The sequence below is a fragment of the Sinohyriopsis cumingii genome, chromosome 19 (genome assembly GCF_028554795.1).
Source record: "Sinohyriopsis cumingii isolate HCF-2022 chromosome 19, ASM2855479v2, whole genome shotgun sequence".
NCBI classification, from domain to species: domain Eukaryota; kingdom Metazoa; phylum Mollusca; class Bivalvia; order Unionida; family Unionidae; genus Sinohyriopsis; species Sinohyriopsis cumingii.
Window position 1 is genome coordinate 60796598 of NC_142979.1, and position 22361 is coordinate 60818958.

General features: G+C 35.4%; 2 protein-coding genes across 2 annotated transcripts in view; one reads left to right on the forward strand and one right to left on the reverse strand.

The window, feature by feature from the left end:
• Positions 1–11111, forward strand: part of LOC149775803 (proline dehydrogenase 1, mitochondrial-like) — a 156862-nt gene extending 145751 nt beyond the window's left edge. Inside the window, exon 13 of the mRNA XM_089943239.1 lies at positions 1584–11111. Coding sequence (XP_089799365.1) covers positions 1584–1783 — 200 coding nt within the window. The 3' untranslated portion in view covers positions 1784–11111. The remainder of the gene's footprint in view (positions 1–1583) is intronic.
• Positions 11112–14669: 3558 nt separating this feature from the next.
• LOC149775804 (merlin-like) overlaps positions 14670–22361 on the reverse strand; it is a 109585-nt gene continuing 101893 nt past the window's right edge. The window contains exon 15 of the mRNA XM_089943240.1: positions 14670–15923. Coding sequence (XP_089799366.1) covers positions 15873–15923 — 51 coding nt within the window. The 3' untranslated portion in view covers positions 14670–15872. The remainder of the gene's footprint in view (positions 15924–22361) is intronic.

Here is a 22361-nt window from a genome sequence, read left to right on the forward strand (position 1 = left end):
CCTGCTATATCTTCATAAAAGTAATTATGGATGGTAAACTATCACCGTTATCATGGTCAATTAATTGTACTAACTGATGAAATGTTCCTTCTAGTGCATTGGATGTTGCAGCATATGAATGGCGTATTGCATGTTATAACACAAGATATTATACTAGATGTTGTAACATGATAGAATATTGGATATTATAACACATGATAGTATTACAACACAATAGTGCATTGAATGTTATAACACATGATAGTCTGTTAGATGTTATAGTATGATAGTGTAATGGATGTTATAACACATGATAGTCTGTTAGATGTTATAGTATGATAGTGTAATGGATGTTATAACACATGATAGTCTGTTAGATGTTATAGTATGATAGTGTAATGGATGTTATAACACATGATAGTCTGTTAGATGTTATAGTATGATAGTGTAATGGATGTTATAACACATGATAGTCTGTTAGATGTTATAGTATGATAGTGTAATGGATGTTATAACACATGATAGTCTGTTAGATGTTATAACACATGATAGTGTATTGGATGTTATAACACATGATAGTGTATTGGATAAATCATAATTAGGAAACTAGCATTGAGACATTGGAAATTCCCCCATAATGCAAATGGCTACAGCTATCTTTGCAAATTGATTGCTGCTAATTAAATTTATCTCATGTCCATGTGACAGCAATTACCAACCTTGTAGCCAAAACAATGGTGGAATCTATAACACTCCAACATGGGACTCATCGCTTGCTGTGCAAAAGTGTTGCTGTTTATCATTTTATACTTTAGAGAGAACAACAAACACTAACATTAAATATTAGAAGTTTAAATATGCAAATGTCAAACAGATAATCTGGCAGGAGAGACAAATCTTAATGTTCTTCGACAATGCTACATCTCATGGACCTGTGATGTGTTGGAGTTCCCATTTTTCCATATCATTAGTACAATGTGTCCTTAAGACGAAAGAGAAAATATGCTTTTGAAAAGTGTTAATAATCAACACAGAAGAATAAAAAGGAATATTCACATTCTTGTGAATAAAAGCTGGAAAGGACATAGTTATGTTTGTCGGACATCACATGCCAATTTGAGTATGTCTCATGGTGGGAGATAAGATTGCCATCGTTATGTGAAATGGAAAAGAATTTCCGAAGAATTATGTCAAGTGGAGAGATAGCAACAAGCCATTGAACTGCATAGGGTTTGGAACTAGAGTTTGTGCAACTGTACTAGTGGTAAATAAAGTCTATGCGTACTATAGAAACTTTCCAGTTGAACATAATGTTTATTGTCAATTCATCAAACTTTTAATTACGCTTTCCAGCTTTACAGTAGCAGTTATTGATATTTAGTTATACCTTACTGAAAACTGGTCACTCTTATGGAAAAAATTCAACTGCCTTACTGAGACAGACTCGTCATGGTTGGCAGGTCTGCTTACATAGTGAAAAAAAGTAGACTAGTTCACCTGGTACATGATGCAGTGGCAGGTCATTGTGTGTGCTGTTCTTATTTCGATATTCAGTATTTGAGTGCAAATACAGTACTTTCGATTGTTGTACGTTTCTGTTTCAGGTCAGGCAGGGTATTCTGTCTATAAATATGTCCCTTACGGTCCAGTGGAGGAGGTGTTGCCCTACTTGTCAAGGAGAGCAATGGAGAATCGGGGTGTCCTGAAAAAAGTCAAAAAGGAGAAACAGCTTCTGAGGGCAGAAATCTGGCGCCGTATGGAGGCTGGGGATTGGTTTTATAAACCAACTCCAAACACTGTATAATGATGTTTGAAATGTTGAGTTGTTAAGTACAAGTTTCACGTCCATAGCAGATGTTATTATTTTAGGGCATATGCTTGTTTGTAATCTCAGATTAATCTTGCACTTATGGTCTTGTAACATTTCAGTTACGTCCAGAGCTTCTATATAAACCAGTCACAAAGGACCTAACTTTTAAATAGCCATATATGATTGACTTGGATTGGATAGTTCTTGTTTTATTAGAAATTGAATTATAGAAGATAACTACTTGTAAAATGAGGGTATTGTGATATCACAATTTTTGTGTGGGCTAAAAATGCTAGTGGTGTACCAGTTTTCATGGATTTGATGGTTACTACAAACCTAATGAACAATGAATTTGATGGTTACTACAAACCTAATGAACAATGAATTTGATGGTTACTACAAACCTAATGAACAATGAATTTTCATTAAAAACAATACAGCTTATTACCCAATCCATGAAATTAAAAATACCAGCAAAAATGTTTTTCATAATGGTGAAAATTGAGATCCACCAAATGTAACAATTAATGTCTACGTTTTACAAATTGTCATAAATCCTGTGGGACCTTTTATAATAGACCTGTTACTGTATATTAACATTTTATAATAGGCCTATTACTGTATATTAACATGATCACTAGCAGATTAGTTTTGGAAATTTGCACATTCCAAGTGAGGGTCAATGAAGTAAGTGCTTTTAGTTTTCACTACACTAATTGGGCCAATCAGCTTGTATTGCACCCTTTTGTAGTCCCTAAGAAAACCCTTTCATATATTTTTCTTTTCTATTCTATGGAGATTTGCCAACCAGTAAAGAATGATACCTGTATTCAACTAAAAGCAGCCCAGAAGTCTAAACAGAAAATAAAATGTTTATTGAAATTGGCTTTTAAGTTCAATGTAGCAAAGCAAACAAGTGTAATTTGGCTGGTTCCAGAAAGGTCACTTATCCTGAAATATCAGTACTGTCATTCAAATGCAACAGTTTTCCAGACAATACTAGAACCTTGTTAAATATTTTGTATGGCATATTCAAGCTAGTGTCTAACATAAGATAGCCTTAGTGCTCATGAACTTTGATGCACTGCAGTTCATAAAAAATTTAGAAAACTGAATGAAATGTAATTATAGGTAGTCATGACTTTAACAGTGTAAATGGAGAAAATCCGTGACGACAAATTACTGTCATAAATTAGGCATCCTAGATGCATTTATAGCTAATTACTTCATTTATGTGAATGAAATAAATGAGTACCTTAGTTGCTGGCCTATAAGTAGATGTGGAGTATAAGTCAAATGAGTAAAACTTGGCTAATTTTCTATCCTTTATGGCATATATAAGTCAAAGCTGAATATAAGACAAGGCCAGATCAATACCTTGGCTTCATCTTTTTCACTTCGTTGCACACAGCGTAACAAATTTTATCCTACCTGTCACCTGGTAACTTTTCAGGTCAGGATCATTAAATGTAACTAAAAGTACCTAATTTGTTTCACAGGAAGTATTTTAAAAGTATTACATACTTTTAGCTACATATAATATGCTGACTTGAAATTTATTGAGTTACAGATAGGATAAAATTCACGATGCTGTGTGGAGCGAAACTATAGTAACTTCCGGTTTCATGAACATTAAAGGTATTAACATGATGCTCTTTCATATTACCAGCAATAGGGAAATTGCATCACTGATGCTAAATGCTTTTTCCAGTTTTGTTTTTGAGAGAGAGAAGGAGGCATATGTATTCTATCATATTTTTGTTCTTGCACCTTGTGATCAAAATCAAATATGGCCTGATATGAGAGATTTCAACCTTTCTTGATGCTATTTTGTACCTTACTGCCCCTATTTAGCTTAAGTTTTTGTCAAAGAGAGAAAACAGTAAAAAATTTAATAGTAAATGTAAACTATTAAAATACATACCATACTCCTTCAGTTTCAAAGTTTTAATATTCACTATATTTATATCCATATATTAGACTCAATTTAGGTTAAATCCCAAGAATTACCATTTCGCATGCTGTATGATTTTTTTCTTTGCAAGTACAACAACCTCTCCATTCCCAACAAATAAGATTAATTTTAAAGTGTATGTACTCTTTTTGTACTTAGGAGGCAGTTATTTTTAATCTTTACTCATGCTAGATATTACTTTTAAGTTTTGGTCAGTTTTGTTGGCAAGCTCAAAAGATGTCACTGGTTGAGAAATTTACAGGAATAACCACCTGGCATTTCCTTTCATTATATGGTACTGTATTCATAATACCCTATGGGTAGCCTAATTGTCCCATCATTAGCCTTACTAATCTGATCTGGTCTGCTGAATCTTGACCTCAAACAGGTGTTATATTGGAAAGCCTGACTCCAGCTGTTGCATATCTAACTAGCATGTAAATACCACTACAAAGCCATGGGATTTTTGGACAATGGATGTGGTAATTAAAACTAGAAGGACTTGCTTTCTCAGTTGATTAATTGATAATGGAATATAATATTGCATTTGTACATGAGTATGATCAAAACTGTCAAATAAGTGAAACAATACAGATTACATCATCAAGACAACCGCAGCTCTCTATCAGGGTATAAATTTTTGTTTGAAAAATGAGATGTAATATCTGTCTTTGGGATGGTTATTCATCTTATAACTTGTCAGTTCTAATGCACATATGTGTAATCAAATTTAAACAAAGTATATTTACTAGTGCATGCTGCTTTAGAGCACTTACATGTGATGTATGTTAATATTTAATACTGATGATCATGTTACTATTTTAAAATCCTTCTCAATGTGGGTAATGATTTCTTCCCCAAAAAGAAATATTTTTCATACTTAATTTTTTTTTAATACAAAAAATTATGTGCCATACAATAAAGCAATTCAGATGACATAATTTCTAGACAAGTCAGTTCAGAGCATAAGATTTTCTTGTCAAAAAGTATCAACTTATAGGCTGGCAAATATGGTGCTGTGTAATTTGGTGCATATTTTAAGACTCCAGTACTAATAAATATGGTGCTGTGTAATTTGGTGCATATTTGAAGACTCCAGTACTAATAAATATGGCTTTTTTCTTCTTCAAGGTGGGAAACATTAGATTTGAATGAGATTTCATTCTTACAAATGCATCTACTATGCAGCACACAAGTTTTTCACATTTGTATAGTTGCTACTCAGATGCGTTTTCTACACTATGCAGCACACAAGTTTCTCACATTTGTATAGTTGCTACTCAGATGTGTTTTCTACACACCTGGTGTACTGCTACACTGTGAATAGAACAAATATGGGTGGTTCAGACCTTTTAGTTTGATGGAACCAAGGCAATTTTTTCAGGCTTAGGCAACGTAACTGGAATAATGCTTTATCTCTCTGGACAAGAATTATAAACTCCAACATTTCTTGATTGTTTTTTGTGGAATAGAGTTTGATAGCTATGAGAGTTAGGACAAGGCATATTTGAAGCTCCAAGTTTGGCCATTTGTGAGGAATATACTATTGTTTGCTCAAAGTGCATAAAATTCTAAAATCACCATGCTTAAAAATTTAAATATCTGTAGACAATTAGAAATTAACATAGAGATGGATTAATATACATTTTGATTTCATGCTTCAGTATTGCTACAGATACAGAAAGGGGCCCCAGGTGACCAAGTGGTCTAAGGCACTTGCCTATACAGATCACTGACATCTCACCTGTCTGCGGGGTTCAAGCCTAAGACTTGGCCAGTGTGTTTACATGAGAAACCTTGCCAGTAGCTTCCCATGGGTTGGTGGTTCTTCCCTTGATTTTTTCTGGTTCTTCCTCCACCAATATACAGGCCACCATGTATAGCCTACCATGTGCTGAAAAATGGCATTAAACCCAAAACAACAACAGACATTTCATTCAAATAGAAAATGCAACATAACCTATGCAGAATTTTGTGTATGTCCTGTCCAAGTTATTACCTAACATAATTAAGATAGCCGTGGTGCATCTTATCACCAATGCAATGAATTTTATTAAAAATAAAAAAAAAAGGAAATATATGAGAAAGTTAAAAGTATAGTTAGACCTTTTAAATTGGGTTATCCTACCCATGTTTGGCAGAGCTTGTTTTTTAATAAAGAATTGATATTTTGTTTTAAAGGCTCTTGACTGGATAATACAGTATGTACCTCATCTCCAGTAGTATGGATCATGTATTGTTATACATATTGTAATACAAGTACAATTGTGCCAAAATTTCTTGTGCCAAATAGCAGTTTATCAGTCATAAGTACAGTAAAGCAAATGATTTTAACAAACATGAACCTATCAGTGATTTTTCAAAAGAATTTTTATGGTCTATCAGTTATATCCCATAATTGACACTCACTCAGATTTGTCTAGATTGTTTCGGTGTTATAGCTATGCATAATGCCTGCCCAGTATAACATATATTAAAATCAAACATTGCCTTCCCAGTACAGCATAGATTAGGATTGAACATTGTAAGCCCAGTAAATCATATATTTAGATAAAATATTGCATTCCCAGTACATCATAGATTAAGATCAAACGCTGCATACCCAGTGCAGCATATACCTAGATCAAACATTGCATTCCCAGTACAGCATAGATTAAGATCAAACATTGTAAGCCCAGTACAGCATATATCTAGATCAAACATTACATTCCCAGTACAGCATAGATTAAGATCAAACATTGCATGCCCAGTACAGCATATATTTAGATCAAACATTGCATTCCCAGTACAGCATAGATTAAGATCAAACATTGCATGCCCAGTACAACACATATCTAGATCAAACACTGCATTCCCAGTACAGCATATATCTAGACCAAACATTGCATGCCCAGTACAGCACAGAGTAAGATCAAATATTGCATGCCCAGTACAGCATAGATTAAGATCAAACATTGCATTCTCAGTACAGCTTAGATATAGACCAAACATTGCATACCCATTACAGCATAGGTTAAGATCAAACACTGCATTCCCATTACAGCATAGATTAAGATCAAACACTGCTTTCCCAGTACAGCATATATCTAGACCAAACATTACATGCCAAGTACAGCATAGATTAAGATCAAACATTACATGCCCAGTACAGCATAGATTAAGATAAAACATTGCATTCCCAGTACAGCTTAGATCTAGACCAAACATTGCATGCTCAGTACAGCATAGATTCAGATCAAACATTACATGTCCAGTACAGCATATATCTAGACCAAACATTGCATGTCCAGTACAGCATAGGTTAAGATCAAACACTGCATTCCTGGTATAGCATGGATTAAGATCAAACACTGCATTTCCAGTACAGCATAGATTAAGATCAAACATTGCATTCCCAGTACAGCATAGATTAATATCATACACTGCATTCCCAGTACAGCATAGATTAAGATCAAACATTACATTCCCAATACAGCATATATTAAGATCAAACATTCAATTCCCAATACAGCATAGATTAAGATCAAACACTGCATTCCCAGTACAGCATAGATTAAGATCAAACACTGCATTCCCAGTAGAGCATAAATCATGATCAAACATTGTATTCCCACTGACAGCATAGATTGGGATCAAACACTGTATGTCCAGTACTGGATAGATCTAGATCAAACATTTTCTGCATTGAAGATCCTGAGCAAACTTGGCATAATATGACAGCCAATCTATGCTGTTTATACAAAAGTGTTAAAATATACATTGATGGATTTGGTGTTTTGGATCATTATACAATATGGTGCCAAAATGGTGTTATTTCTGCTTGGTTTTGGCTTGATTTGATCTTTTAAAGCACAGCAACACAAATAGGTTATTTAGTGCAAAGGCAATTGGAGTAAAGTACTGTGATAGTCATAAATGCAAGACATCGACCCTGATATTTATGTTTTGGCGGGTCAAGATCTTACTGCCTAAATAAGGGCACATTGTAGCTTGTTCCTATATTAACTAAAATCGGAACTAGTAAAATTTACAGAAATATCTCACACACTTGCTTTTCTACAGATTAAAGTTATAATGTTTCAGTTGGACTTTACATACTGTGGTGTCTTTTTTATGAATTCAAATTCTAACACAAACAAATGGACATGTTTGCATGTTCCATTGGCCTATATTTTAGTTGGCTAGAATGAAATGGAAGCCAGGAATGCCGAAATTGGATTAAGTTGAAGTATGTTTCATTAATTAAACAATTAAAAATATATTCATTTGGAAGAAAGTGTTTAGATAGCTTTGGTTTGTTCAAGATACCTATCATCCTTTTAACTGATTTCAGCATTTCCAGCTTCCATCGCATTCCAGCCACTTGAAATGTAGGCCAACATGTCCATTTGCTTGTGTTGAGTGTCAAGTGAGATATTCCTCAAAATTTGACTTTCTGATTCTGATGTTAGTCGACATTGGAACATGCTACACAGTGCCATTATTTAGGCAGTAAGACCTCCTCCCAAAACATAAATATCAAGGTCAATGTCTTACATTGTAGACTAAATACCATGCCAAAGGACAGACCAGTGTAGCTGATCTGGGCTAATTTGATGGTAGGATTCAGTCATGAGTTAAACATATTAACCATTTACCACTATAGATCCCCCAGTGTTGGTTGTGTAAGTTAGGTGTAGGATATGATATTTAAAATCAAACAAGTATAGGTTATAAAATTTGTGTCCCAGTAGTGTACAGTTAGACATTTCAAGGTAGGGTAGGACATGCTGTGTCCAAGTAGTGTGCAATTGATCTCGTGGCAGGGTAGGACATTCTGTGTCCAAGTATTGTTAGGCATCTCATGGCAGGGTAAGACATTTTGTGTACCAGTAGTGTGAAGTTGCCATTTCATGGTAGGGTAGGACATTTTGTGTCCTAGCAGTGCACTGTTAGACATTTCATGGTAGGGTAGGACATTTTATATCCTAGTAGTGTATTGTTAGACATCTCATGGTAGGAACGACATTCTGTGTCCCAGTAGTGTAGTGTTAGATGTCTCATAGTAGGTATGACATTCTGTGTCAATGTATTGTTAGACATCTCATGGTAGGTATGACATTGTGTCAGTATATAGATATCTCATGATAGGTGTGACATTCTATGTCCCAGTAGTGTTGTTAGACATCTCATGGTAGGTATGACATTCTGTGTCAATGAATTGTTAGATATCTCATGATAGTATGACATTCTGTGTAAATGCATTGGAACGATGGTCACATTGCATGTTATGCAACTCCCATTTCCATGTATATATTTATTGCTCACAGAGGGAACTTAACTGACAACACATTACTAGATTCTGCAGCTGAGTGAGAGGATCATGCAAAAGAGTAGTTCTAGTTCAGTCTCATACATCTTGGAAATTACTCAGTTAGGGCAGGTAAAACACTAAAACACTTAAAAAGATAATAAAGAGCGTTCACCCTTAAGTATATCATGTACATACTTGCTAAATAGTCAAGTCCAGCTACACTCAGTATAGATCAGGATCTGCCTTCCCATAATGCACCAGAAGATTAGGGTCTAATTTGTTTGACTTATGTCCTGTTTTGTACAGATCCAGATCTTCCATTGTGATGAATGATACGAGTCTGTGCAGTTTGTAGTTGCACTTGACTTGCTAGTTAAATATATGGTAGTTAAAAGAAAGACTCTATCATTTTATCTTAATGATTCTGAATTGTTTATCCCTGGTTTTGTTAAATTTCTCACAAAGTTAACATTTTACAATATATTGCATATAAAAGTACTTTGGACTGGACCATCTAGGATTATTATTATGTTAAAAAAATAATATGTTTTAAACTTGCACTCCATGGAATCTTGTTATTATTGGTACAGTTTTTAAAAATTCCTTCAATTTGAGGAAATGTGTCAATTTTTGTAAATAATAAAAACAGTACTCCTTTTTGGGAAGCACTAAAATATGACTATTTTAATACCTGATGATTACCGAGTATTCAGTAAATAAAAAAAGAGCAATATTAAAGATGTTGAAAAGAAATTCCATTTGATGAAGAATGTTTGAGATGTCAATTAAACTGGGTGTGGTCTAAAGTAGTCCACATGTGTACTGGTTTTTTCTTAGATTTTCTGATCTCTTTCAACTGTAGAGATGCAGGTTTGATTTCATTATATAGCGATATTTAATTAGTTATATATGCCAAATTACATCAAAAAGTAACTGGTCAAAACCCATAAAGTAAATCAAAAGAAAAATGACCATTATGCATTTTAGTTCAACCAATTGCAGTGAAATGAGATTTTAAATGACTGATTTTTTAGTCCTATTTTCTGCAACCGCATTATGTAATAGTTGTTTTTGTTAACAGCAATTGGAACAAGACATAGCCATTTGAATCAAGGGAAGCAACTGGAACAGTAGACATAACCATTTGAATCAAGGAAAGCAATTGGAATAATAGACATAACCATTTGATTCAAGGAAAGCAATTGGAACAATAGACATATCCATTTTAATCAAGGAAAGCAATTGGAACAATAGACATATCCATTTGAATCAAGGGAAGCAATTGGAACAATAGACGTATCCATTTGAATCAAATGAAGATTGCATGCACTCATTTTTATATGCACTTGGCATAAATGTTAATTGATTTTAATTAATTTTGCGAATGTTTAAATTTACTGGTATTATTGGCCAGATTATAAAATTATTACCTCTGTCTGCATGGGTTTGAGTTGCGGGTTCAGCCTATGTTGGTATGCAAGAAAGCTTGCCATTAGCTTCTCTTGGGTCGGTGGTTCTTTCCGGGGTTTTCCCAGAGTTCTTCTTCCACCATTAATACTGGCCACCATGTATAGCCTTTCTTGTGTTGAAAAATGGCGTTAAACCCTACAACAACAACATAAAATTATTGATCAAATAAGGATGAAATGGTTATGGAAAAAGGTTGCAACAACAGCATGTACTAAACACTTGTTCCAGTCATTTAATTAGGGTAGAAAAGTTAACCGTCTATATTGGTTATTTATTAATGTTTTACACGTTTTTTTTTTTGTTACCAAAATTCTGCATGTCTAATCTTTGCCGATTTTTCATATTTCATATATACTGGCATTCATGTCCAATTCAAGTACAAACTGGACAGATCCAGATTATATGATGGCAGATCTATGTCTATGCAATTTGTTGGGAGTAATCAGTGTAAAATTATGACATAGACCCAGATTTGCTGGTGTTTTATGTGATAGTACATCAGTGTCTGTGTTGTTTGCAGTTGGACATATTTTCACATGACACTATTTTAATTGTGTATGATATGTATATCAAAGAGTGCTGATAATAAATGTTGATTTTTCAAAGTGTTTGTTTTTGATGAAAACCTGGCAGGTCAGTCAAGACATGATGGTGGCTACAGGGCTATTCCATAAGCTTACTTGGCAAGGTGAGCTAAACATACAAAGAAAATACAAGGAAGTTTATTAAAATATTTCATTAATAACACTAAAAGATAGATATATTCCTTTCCTAATAGTCACCTGAGTTCAGGGTCATCTGGTCACAATGGCCATTCTAATTACCCCCCACCCCACCACCACCACAAAATTTCCTATATAAAATGTCATGTAATTAGCGATCACCGGTCTTCAGCAGTCATCCTCCTCAGGCTTTTCAACCAACTAGTGGTTTCACCCTGCCTTCCACTGTCACTGGAGGATATAAGCTGTGACCACTCCAGTTATGCATATTAAACCTCTTTTGTTTATTGAGCAAGGCATGGTATATATAAAGGAAGATTACATGAATCTCTGTTTAAATGATTCATATTTTGATTGTACTTACCATAATCCATTTTGATTGTACTTACCATAATCCAGTGTTTTTCCTTGTAATATGATGAATCTGTTAATTGTTGTTCAAAGATTTGAATGGAAGCTATATCTGATGGAGAAAAAAAATTAATGTAATTTCCATGTAGAAGTGCACTGCACTAGTAATATCTCTTATGGTTTTGATTCAGCTAACAATAGATCCAGGAAGTTTCCTTTCATTCCCTAATCATCAAAGGTTGCAAACAAACGCCAACTGTCTTTTGGTATTGGTGAGTTTGAGCAACAGCATAATCTATCAATTGTTTACAGTGTGAACACCTGTTTTATTGCTTAATTATACCAAGTGCCCTATCCATAACTCTGGGGGTGTTTCACAATTACAGGTAAGCCGTCAATTAATAATTTAATTTAGGAGCCATTTCTGCTGATAATGAGATAAAGTGTTTGCCATGTGTAAAAAAGAGATAGAGATATGAGTGCATTTAGTTTTTTTGATTTAATGGGGTTGTGTGAAATAATGATATTACTACTAATAATCATGCTAATGCAATTCAGTTCATAGGTCACTGTCTACAAAGGGAACTTGTGCCTTTTCCCATCAGTGGCTGTTGTAGACAAGTTTGACTATATATATATATATATATATATATATATATATATATATATATATATATATATATATACAAATGCACACAACATGGTCATGCCATTTGTAATTACCATACATTGTATTTCTTCCCGGGTTCTTCCTCCCCCATTAATACTGGCTGCCATGCATAGCCTATCGTATGCTGAAAAATGGCGTTAAACACCACAACAATAACAACAGTTTTGATTAAGAAGCAAAATGTCTCCAGAAAAGCTTTCTTGTAACTGTTATACAAAAGAAGTACACACACAAATACATAAATCTGACACAATTATTTTGTCATTGGCAGTTTACACTGGTTATGTTTACTTGCATCAAGTTAATTACTGCGTTGTAACTACTTTAATCTGTTCTTTTGACTTTTTTTATAGAAATATAAGCAAAACAAATGTTAATTAAAAGCAGACTCTTGCTGTATAGAATATAATTTTAAGTCGAATCTGGCTGCAAACAACACAGAACATGAAGATAAGGGTCTGTGCTGTTTACAATTGGAACTTGATTTATAAACAACTGGTTATGGCAAATACAAACATTTGCAAAATATCATTTCCAATACAAAGCTGTTATTTAGAAATAAAATAGTGTGCTGGATTATGTATCAGCAATTAGATGGTCATACAAAATATAGGTAATACACTTGCTCACATTGCAGCCTATAATTAGAATGAAATAAAAAATGTAAATACCTTATCATACCTTGCCACCACTCTTTACAGGGTCATACAAAACACGGGTAATACACTTGTCACACCATGAAACCCCTAATAAACTGGGTTTCTTACCATTAACTAAATTAACATCAAGACAACAAATATTATAATTGAAAAGTGATAAAGCTGAACCACTTAGTGTTCCTAATTCACATCTGAACCACTGAACTTGATTTGAACATCACCAGAACACATTTTTACAAGGAGACTTCGATTTTAATGAACAACTATTGTATTCAATGCTAGATATTGTATTCCTAACAGGTTATAGCACACCCTAAATTATCCATGTCTAATGCACCACTTTTGTATTCAGTCAGTGTCAGATAATGTATTCCTAACAGGTTATAGCATACCCTAAATTAGCCAGGTCTAAAGAACCAATATTGTATTTGGCACCTGCTATCAGAGGTCCAGACAATTTATGAACTACTGTTGGACTTTTACCTCAGCATCTGTCACTAAGATATATATTTCACATTGTACTGCTAAGGAACTGATCATTTTATCTTGGGTAGGACCTGGGATTTTCTTTCCAACCAGGATATTTTTTCAGTATTTAAAAGAAAAACGACTTTGAAGCTGGAATTTTTCCTTCCTAAAAATGCCAGACTCACCTCTTTCAAAAATAATGGCTGATCCATAAGATTTTAATATGTGGTGCAGGTGGCCATTCAGAACTTGGGATTTTGTGTTGGTTTTAATGGCACTTTTAACACATTATTGGCACTATGATGCCTAAGAAATTTGACTCAAGTGCCTTTTCCCAATGACACACTAAGACAGCTGGCATGGTAGGTATTGAATCTCCAGCAATTCTTGGATTATGAGTGACTCAACCAGTGGAGCTATCATGGTTGCCCTTAATTGAGACATAACAGATTTTGTTGTAGGGATGGAAGGGTTTGCATCTGCAAGCCAACTGTATAGTGACTGCTTTTGCTGCACACTATATAGCCAAAGTTATCCAAGGTTTGAATTAGTTAACTTGGGCAGATGATTTGTTTGCTTGATTTATCTTTACTTTCATTGTATTTTTGCATTATTACTTTGATCTGAAACAAAGCTGCATTGTTACCTGTTACTGTTAAAGCAATGCAGATAACAAAGTGAAAATTAAGTTTGAAGCTTGGTAGTACGAATAACAGAATAGATGGGATCAGTTGGGCAGGGCAGGGTATACCATAACCTGATTTACAGTTATGAATTTAAATATAAGAAAAAGAACAAGGTTTACATTCATAACTATGAACGTTTGACAAGAATGTTTTGCACTTGTAATATGAAAACTGGGAATAAACACTGCTGAGTGAACAGTGCTTCTACTTCAGTTATTAATTTCTGTGAATGACTGCCTGTTTTTTTTTTATTTCACTAGATTTCAGTACACTTAGGAATGTGAATTTCAAATGGACTACATATAGGAATGTGAATTTCAATTGGACTACACATAGGCCTGTAAATTTGTTATTTCTGGATTGCTAAAAGTTTGTAACATGGTGTGACATCAGTCAGGATGCTTTGGCCTCGAATTCTGACCTGAATTTAATCACAGTGTTTTTCTTAGGAGACTTATTTTTTTACTTATTTAAATCAATTTAAACTTTGTGACAATGCAGTGTATATTAGAAATGTGGATTGAGAAGTATATTTATTAAAGATGGGTGTTACATCATATGGTCATATCAAATGAATGACACTATGGTTTAAAAGAAACAAATCATGTAGCTTAGTGTATCTTTATTTCTTTTTAAAACATCATTTAATAAAGTTCAATGCACAAATGCCATGAATTGAAAAAAGATATATATATATAATCTACACAAATGACAGCATTACTGTTTGATTGGCATTTTGTTTATACACACACACGTCCAACATGCATGCATTTTGTTTATATACACACATCCCCAATGTACATGCATTTATAGAATCATTCCTGCGGTTTTATACTAATGGGGTTGACAATTATGGACCCAAGTACTGCATAGTAACTGGGAAGAGCTGTGTGTATCAGTAATGTCTGCACAGAACATAATATTTGGCCAAAAAGGAGTTATCATTACAAAAATTGTATTGCTTATTTGCACAACTTCTCTCATTCTCAAACTTCTTAAGCACAAAACTTGAATTTTGATCATATGCATGTATAACAATGATATTTAACAAGACATCTGTGAGTAGTTTCATAGTATAAACTTTATTTCATTTTAAAAGATACAACACTAACATTCCTTAAATTAAAATGTTGGGTCCCCCAACTCATAAAAAAATAAAGATTACAGGATTACAAGCCCTGGTTGCCAAAATGAAACATGCATAGGTCAATAAGGAGATTGTGTTTAACTATTTTCACTTAGCTTGCTTTGGTTTTATTCATTACTATTACCTGAGCCACAGTGACAAACAGAACAGAAAGGGTCTGTCCCAAAATCTTGGGTACAGTGAACACTAACGATGGTTAAAAACGGTGTATTTTCATATATACAGTATATTCTGACATTTTTTTCTTTGCAGTAAGTAATCAATAAAATTTATATGTAACACAAGTCTGGGAATCAATGCAAAGGCGAGGAACAATAAAAAAATTTCTGACATCATAAATACATTCATTCAGGCAAACAATAATGATGTCATAGTCTATAGCTAAGCCCTGTATTTTGGATGCAGGGCTCAGATAGTCCTTACTAGCACCATTGGCATCCGTGATATTCTTATACCTCTTCCAAGTTCAGAAAAAAAGTTTTTGGATCCATGCATTGCCTTTCAAACCAACATTTTCCATCAGGATTCCAATTTTAATGGAGGAAGAGCCTGACTTGAACTCCTATTTACATGAATTATCCATTAAATCTTGCATCCATTGATTATCTCAACCACAAACTGTCATTAAACAACCATCTTAAAATTATCACAAAAAGTTTATTTTCATAACTCCTCAAAAAATGCCACTCTTGATCTTGTTGTGCTGGCTTTTGCCTGAAAATAGAAAATGAGTAAATTAGTACAGTATACAAGAATGGCCTCAGCGAATGCGGGGCCTGATTTGGATCATTTTGGTGGGGCCCTGTGTGAGCACAGTATTTGGAAATATGGATCAGACTTGTTCATTATATAGGTAGCCTCACAAGAACATATTCAGATTGTGCAATTTACACTGAAATATGAGCAAAGTAAAATGCAAGTACAGCTTCTACAGATACCAATGTTTGGAGTAAAATACATTCCTTCGATAATTTTACCTGATCATAATATTCTAGGAGTACTCGCATCACATTGCAAATCCAGCCTTCCCAGGCTACAATTTTAGTTATAGTTACTAAAGGTCTGCCTACAAGGTGCCAGCCAGAGTGATCTCCCATTGATATAGGGATTGGCACAAAAATCCAGTGTACTTTAGTCACTCCTGGAGTGGAATGCATGCTCTCCTTGTAGATTTAACTGCTGAGAGGGTGTATCCATGTTACGATTGAGTAAGTGTTTTCATAGTACATTTTTAATATAAAAATTGGTTTCTTCAAATACATAACCCTATCTTAATACCCGAAGAGAACAGGCAATGTAGAGGGAGTTAAATTCCCTTGCCCCAGAGTGATACCATCTATGGTCCCCTAATGTATTTGAGGTAGATTCTGAATTTTGAAATATCCAGCTGGAGTATTGGCTACGTACACCAAAATGCGGTTTTGGGAATGAGGGGAAACATTTTTCTAATTCAAATTTAGCAGAAATTGTATTACTGCATCAATGAGAACTGTAGAATGACCCAGGACAGTAGCCCCATTGTGCTGTGGTGATAAGTCCCACTAGGTATAAGTGAAACTTTTGAGATTAAAGATCTCCAAGGTAGAAACTAGAGAATGTGACTTCCATCCCACTGTGTAATATCAACTGAGTACAATTATGCTTTACTGTAATGAATGTCATGACTGCCTTATCCTCATGAGCCAAACTGCATAACAACCTCATTTGATCTTGGGTTAATTTTCTGCATGTGTAATGAATAACCCATCTTATTCAGGTACCACTTTAGAGCCCTCAAAGGGTCCATTAGATGACAATAAGTTGAAGGTCTAGGTTGGAAAGACACAAAAGACTTATTGCCAATGAGGGGAAGCTAAAAATGCTTACAGGTATCGGGGTGCTTGGGTACCTTCCAGTTGATAATAACCTGGGTAATAAAATGAGCCATTGGGTACCCATTTACTGTATACAGCCTTTCTACCAGTTCTTGTAAAGACAGCAATCACTTTGTTTTCAAGTTGAGAATCCTTTTCGCTGAGCCCCAAATACATATACTTTTTCACTGTCAAGCAGAGGTCTTCCAGTAAATAACTGACCTTAATATCTTTTTCTTGTTTACCCTACATGGGATCCCTTTGATTGAGCCATGTGTGTGGTACAATAGCAAGTAACAGAGGGTGGTTATTTGATCTTGCCGCACAACTGACAGGTGTTTAGTTGCAACCTTGAATAGATTTCACAAATTGCATGATCAAAGTGTTACTTACATAGCTCAAGCCCAGTCTTTAGATATACAGCTGCATATGAAAGTGAGGCCAAGGAAAGGGAGTCTGACGATATTTATGACTGGACAATGATTTACTAAACAATAATGTAGGATTTCAGAACTTTATCAGACAACGATGATGAATTCTTAGAATTTGTACCAAATGACATTAGTTAGTCATACTGTGAATTTTAAAAAAATTGATTCAGCTTCAGGTTTGTACATATTTAATTCAATTTCCCACTGACTGGGTATCCAATCATTAGGATCAACAGGTTTATAAAATTTTGACAGCTTTAGTCATAGCCTGTTCTTTACAGTAACAGCAGGGTCTGTAATGAGTGATACTGACATATCTGACAGAAGTGCGGATAGTTTTAGTCAACTGAAAAAGCACGTATCTCACTGATCTTGCCTGCTGTAGCTAGGACGAGTAGGAAGCTTGTATGAGGCAAACCAATTATGCTACTGAGAATATTTCCAATGGTTCCTTATTCAACCATGTTAGAACTCATACATTCCATTTTGGGTACAGAGCTAGTGCCTTTACAGATGATCACAGTGGTCTCTTTTCTTCCGATATCCTCTCTTCCATAAAGACACAGCCATCTGAGATTGTGGAATGGTAAACTTTTATCATGATGGAAGCTAACTTCTTCAAAGAGTAATAGCAGAAAGTCAGTTATTTGGGGTATATTAAGCAGACAAATGTGTCACAATATGAACATTCTCCAATTCATCTCAAAAGCTTTCAAACTTAGGCCTTGTTGCCTGAATGATTCTCTCAACTACTTGTTGTGAGACATGTTTGAAGCTTCTTTAATATGATCCTGACATGCAGGCTGAACAGATCTGGGTTCAAATGAAACTCCTGCCACTGCAGTTGTTTGAGCAGATGAGGAAATATTTTCCATAGAATTTTCACTCAGATTTATCAAGTTGTTTTAACCATGATTTTTTTCACTTGAGGGAAGTAATTAGGATGTGATGACATTCTGATTCTTCTGCCTTTTGCAGATTTTTTAAAATGAGAAAGTAAGCATGGGTGTCCAAAAAATTCTGATCTTTGGAAAGAACATCAACTGCTAAGGTATGTGAGTCCAGGGCTGAGAGACAAAGTTTGGAAGTTTCGCAAGCCAATACATCAAAATAAATCAACCAGTGGTTGAGCCCAGTGGGAACATTGAAAACCGAAGGACAACATTAAGATTATCATTTGTATCATACCATAGTTCATATGGTATGATATAGGAATTTTCCTTGCTGGCAAGGAACCCACAGCTGGGAAGGGGCATAACAAGGGATTTCATGTCTTGATTTAAATTACAACTCACCTGGCGTTTTTGAAACATTCATGCAGGTAGCTGGATGTCATGGACATGGTACTAAAGTGAGACAATGGCTGAGGTTAAGGCCAAATGGGAATGCCCTGAACTGATACACTATATCCTTGATAGCAAACAAAAGGAACTTCCTGAAGACTTGTGAAATGGGTCGAGTGGGTAAACATCTTGCAGATCCATACTGATTACGAAGTCTCCTTCCTGAATGGCCTGTATTGAGAGAGCTGAGGACTATAACTGGCTGAAGAGTGCCTTTGGCCTTTGACACCAAGAAGTTCGTATTGTAAACAATCTCCAGTGCCTGTTTCTCACTGCTGGGTGTCTGCCTTTGAACGGATCCTTTGGGATGGCTGTAGACGAAGGGAAATGGAATAAGGGCATTGCATGTGACGTGGTGACCCTCTTAAAAGACTTGCAGGGTCTCTGGATTGTCATGAAAATTTGCACCATTCAACACTGAAGAAGTGGAGTCTTCCCACTACCAGTATATCTGTTAAGGGTGGCATAATAATTGTGTAATTAACTGCTGGAAGTGATCCCCTTTCTCTGCTTTTTGTCCATCTTTTTGTTGAGAACTGTGGCCTTGCCTGTTTAAAAGGGTTTTTAGGGCTGCTTCCCTGTCTGATGCATCCTTTCTGTTACTTTGATCTCTCTTCTGAAAAAAAAAATCTCCTTGGTCTCTGACACTGTGCTTGTTTCTTTGCTGGCCAGCTTATGTACTTCCACTTCACAGCCACTAAAGAGGAGGTTGGAAAAGAATGACTAATTTTAGTGTAGCTTTGTGGTGGTCTTTTAAAAGGTAAAAGTGAAGAGCACTGCCTCTTTTTGTGAGTTTGTAAAATAACTACTGCTGTCAAGGCAATGGCCAGCATGTGCTGTGCTGCTCTGTTCAGTACCTGTGAGACAGATTCCCATGCATGTCCAGTGGGTTTCATGGTGGGAGAGGATAGACTGTTTTCAACTTGTTGGAAAATTGGCATTGACATAAATTCTGAACCTATAGCAATGACATTCCAGACTAGCTGATGTGTGTCACTTATGTGCTTCCGATCTGTCCTTACTGAAGAGGGTTTTGACATTCCTAGGCTTGCAATGTCTCTGTCTACTGCTGGTACTTGTACTGAAATTTGATGGTAGCCATCACTGTGAAAAGAAAGGCCTACTGACACTATGGTCTTCCTAAACTAGTAAATTGAACCAATTGACCAGACTGTGGTGACAGTTTGAATGCCAGATGGTCTTTCTTGATTAAAATATCAATGGATGTTGACACTCTGAAGCAAGCTGATGATAGAGTAGGAGGAGATGAACAAAACAAGCAAAAGACTTAATTACTGATGCTCAGAAAGCATAGTCTTGTCATTCTTAGATAAGGCAATGATGCTGGAGCTCATCTCTTGTACGATGGAACTGGTGAACACTAACAAAAAGTGATGTCAAACCAGCGAAAAGTTTATCTAGACTGAGATATGGTAACTTCCTTGTGATCACTCAACAAGTCCTAGAGTGGTATAGACATGTACTTGATTTGATTCCTGGGTTTAGAAAGCACAGGCTGTCTTACGGCAACATAATGGGTATAATTGTCAATAAGACTGCCAGTGTTCTGATGTCAGAGCAGTATACTAGATGAAGAGATGTCCTCTTTTGACGTTAAAGGTAAGACTGACTTAGGTGTTGACCTCTTGTGATCTAATCTGAGTGGCAGATGCAGACAGTGATGGAATAATGCCTTCTTACCCTCCATAATCATGTCAAGTTTCTCATGCCATGATGGGGATATGAAATCCACAAAACCAGTCCATACTGTGATGGGGATATGAAATCCACAAAACCAGTCCATACTGTGATGGGGATATAAAATCCACAAAACCAGTCCATACTGTGATGGGGATATGAAATCCACAAAACCAGTCCATACATGGATCATGTGAGATAGTATCTTGAGTTGGACTGAAATGCTCTTGATCTGGCTTGTATCTACAGGGAGAGAAGACTAGATGTCAAATGCCTGAGGTATCAGACCTACTTGTAACAACAAAAAAGGCTCAGTTAGTTGAATCAGTGATGCTGGAGTTGGGCCTGTAGCTGTTACCAAAAAGAAATCTTGCTATTCATTGGCTGATGAGTCCTCTGGTTTGTGATACTCATCCATCAGGAATCTATTGACCGAGGTGGCATCAGCATCAATGCTAAAAGTATCCATGTCTCTCAAAAAGAGTTCTCCTGCTTTCTTTTTCTGTTTAGACTGCCAACCCAGTAATGTGGCCCACTGACTCTTCATCCATACATTGCATATTTGACATATTTCCTAACTGGCAACACAAACATGCTAAGCATGTATTATGGTTGTTTTCCACACCCTTCATGTGTTTACACTGCTTACATTTAGTCCTGCTCATATTCTATGTTCTGTAAATAGAAATAGAGCAGACAATATTTATACAGGTGAAGCCAGCCAAACATCAGTACATACATGGTTTATAAACTCGTGCAGTGAATGTTGCTGAGCTATAACACTATATTGTCAAAATTTCCCTTTAAAGCAAGGACCTAAGTGATGGCAAAACACCAGGCTGTTCTGATGAAGCCAATGAGGTGTCACTTTATAACATTCAAAGTGGATCCTTTTTGACTATACATTATCTATTGGAAACTTACCTGCATGTATTCGAACACATGTGGAATTTTATACAGGAGACATGTGTAACATTGTTTAAGCTTGCTGAGGAGGTCACTGCAAAATAATTTTCATTTCCTGTCGACCATAAAATAACTGCATGACTTTAACTGCCAAAAATACAAATGATGAATGCACATTAATGATCAGTTTAGGGTCATCTTTCAACATGTGATAGGCTATATATGTGGTGTGATAGGCTACACATGGTGACCAGTATATATACTGGCAAAATTCTCACAAACATTGGTTGAGCCCAGACTCCAACTCACACATACAGGTGAGATGTGTGAGTAATCTGTAGAGGTGAAAGCCTTATCATTTAGCCACCCAGGGCTCCACATATTACTGAATGCAAATACTAGTGACCTGTGCTGGTAACTACAAAAAGGGGCCTAACATGTATTTTTACAGCAAATTTGTAATTCTATCACAGATAGAAAAACTCCATCTCAGATAGAAAAGTGGAAGATGTAGTTGGAAATATACATGGAGTATACACCTTGGAAAGTGAAAGTCCACCAACTTGCTCAACAGTTGAATACCAGAAACTCTTGATGTTGCTTTTGCAAGGCCTCACATGAAAATATGCTACCTAGAATGAGTAGAAATAGTAACTAAGTACACACAAGATTAGGTGCCAATTCTAATATCAAGGGCAGTCACTCTGTCTGACTGCCACCTATGTAGGCAAACAACTTTTAGATATCATAGCTAAATGTATGGAGGGTTGGATTTGCAAGATGGTCGTAGTATTCATAAGGTCCTAAGGTATTATGATCAGGTAACATATTTGAAGAATAAATATAAAAGCAATATTTAACCAATTTTAACTTTTACTTTCTGTTTTATTCTGCGGAAGATGTACTCACATTCTGATGTAC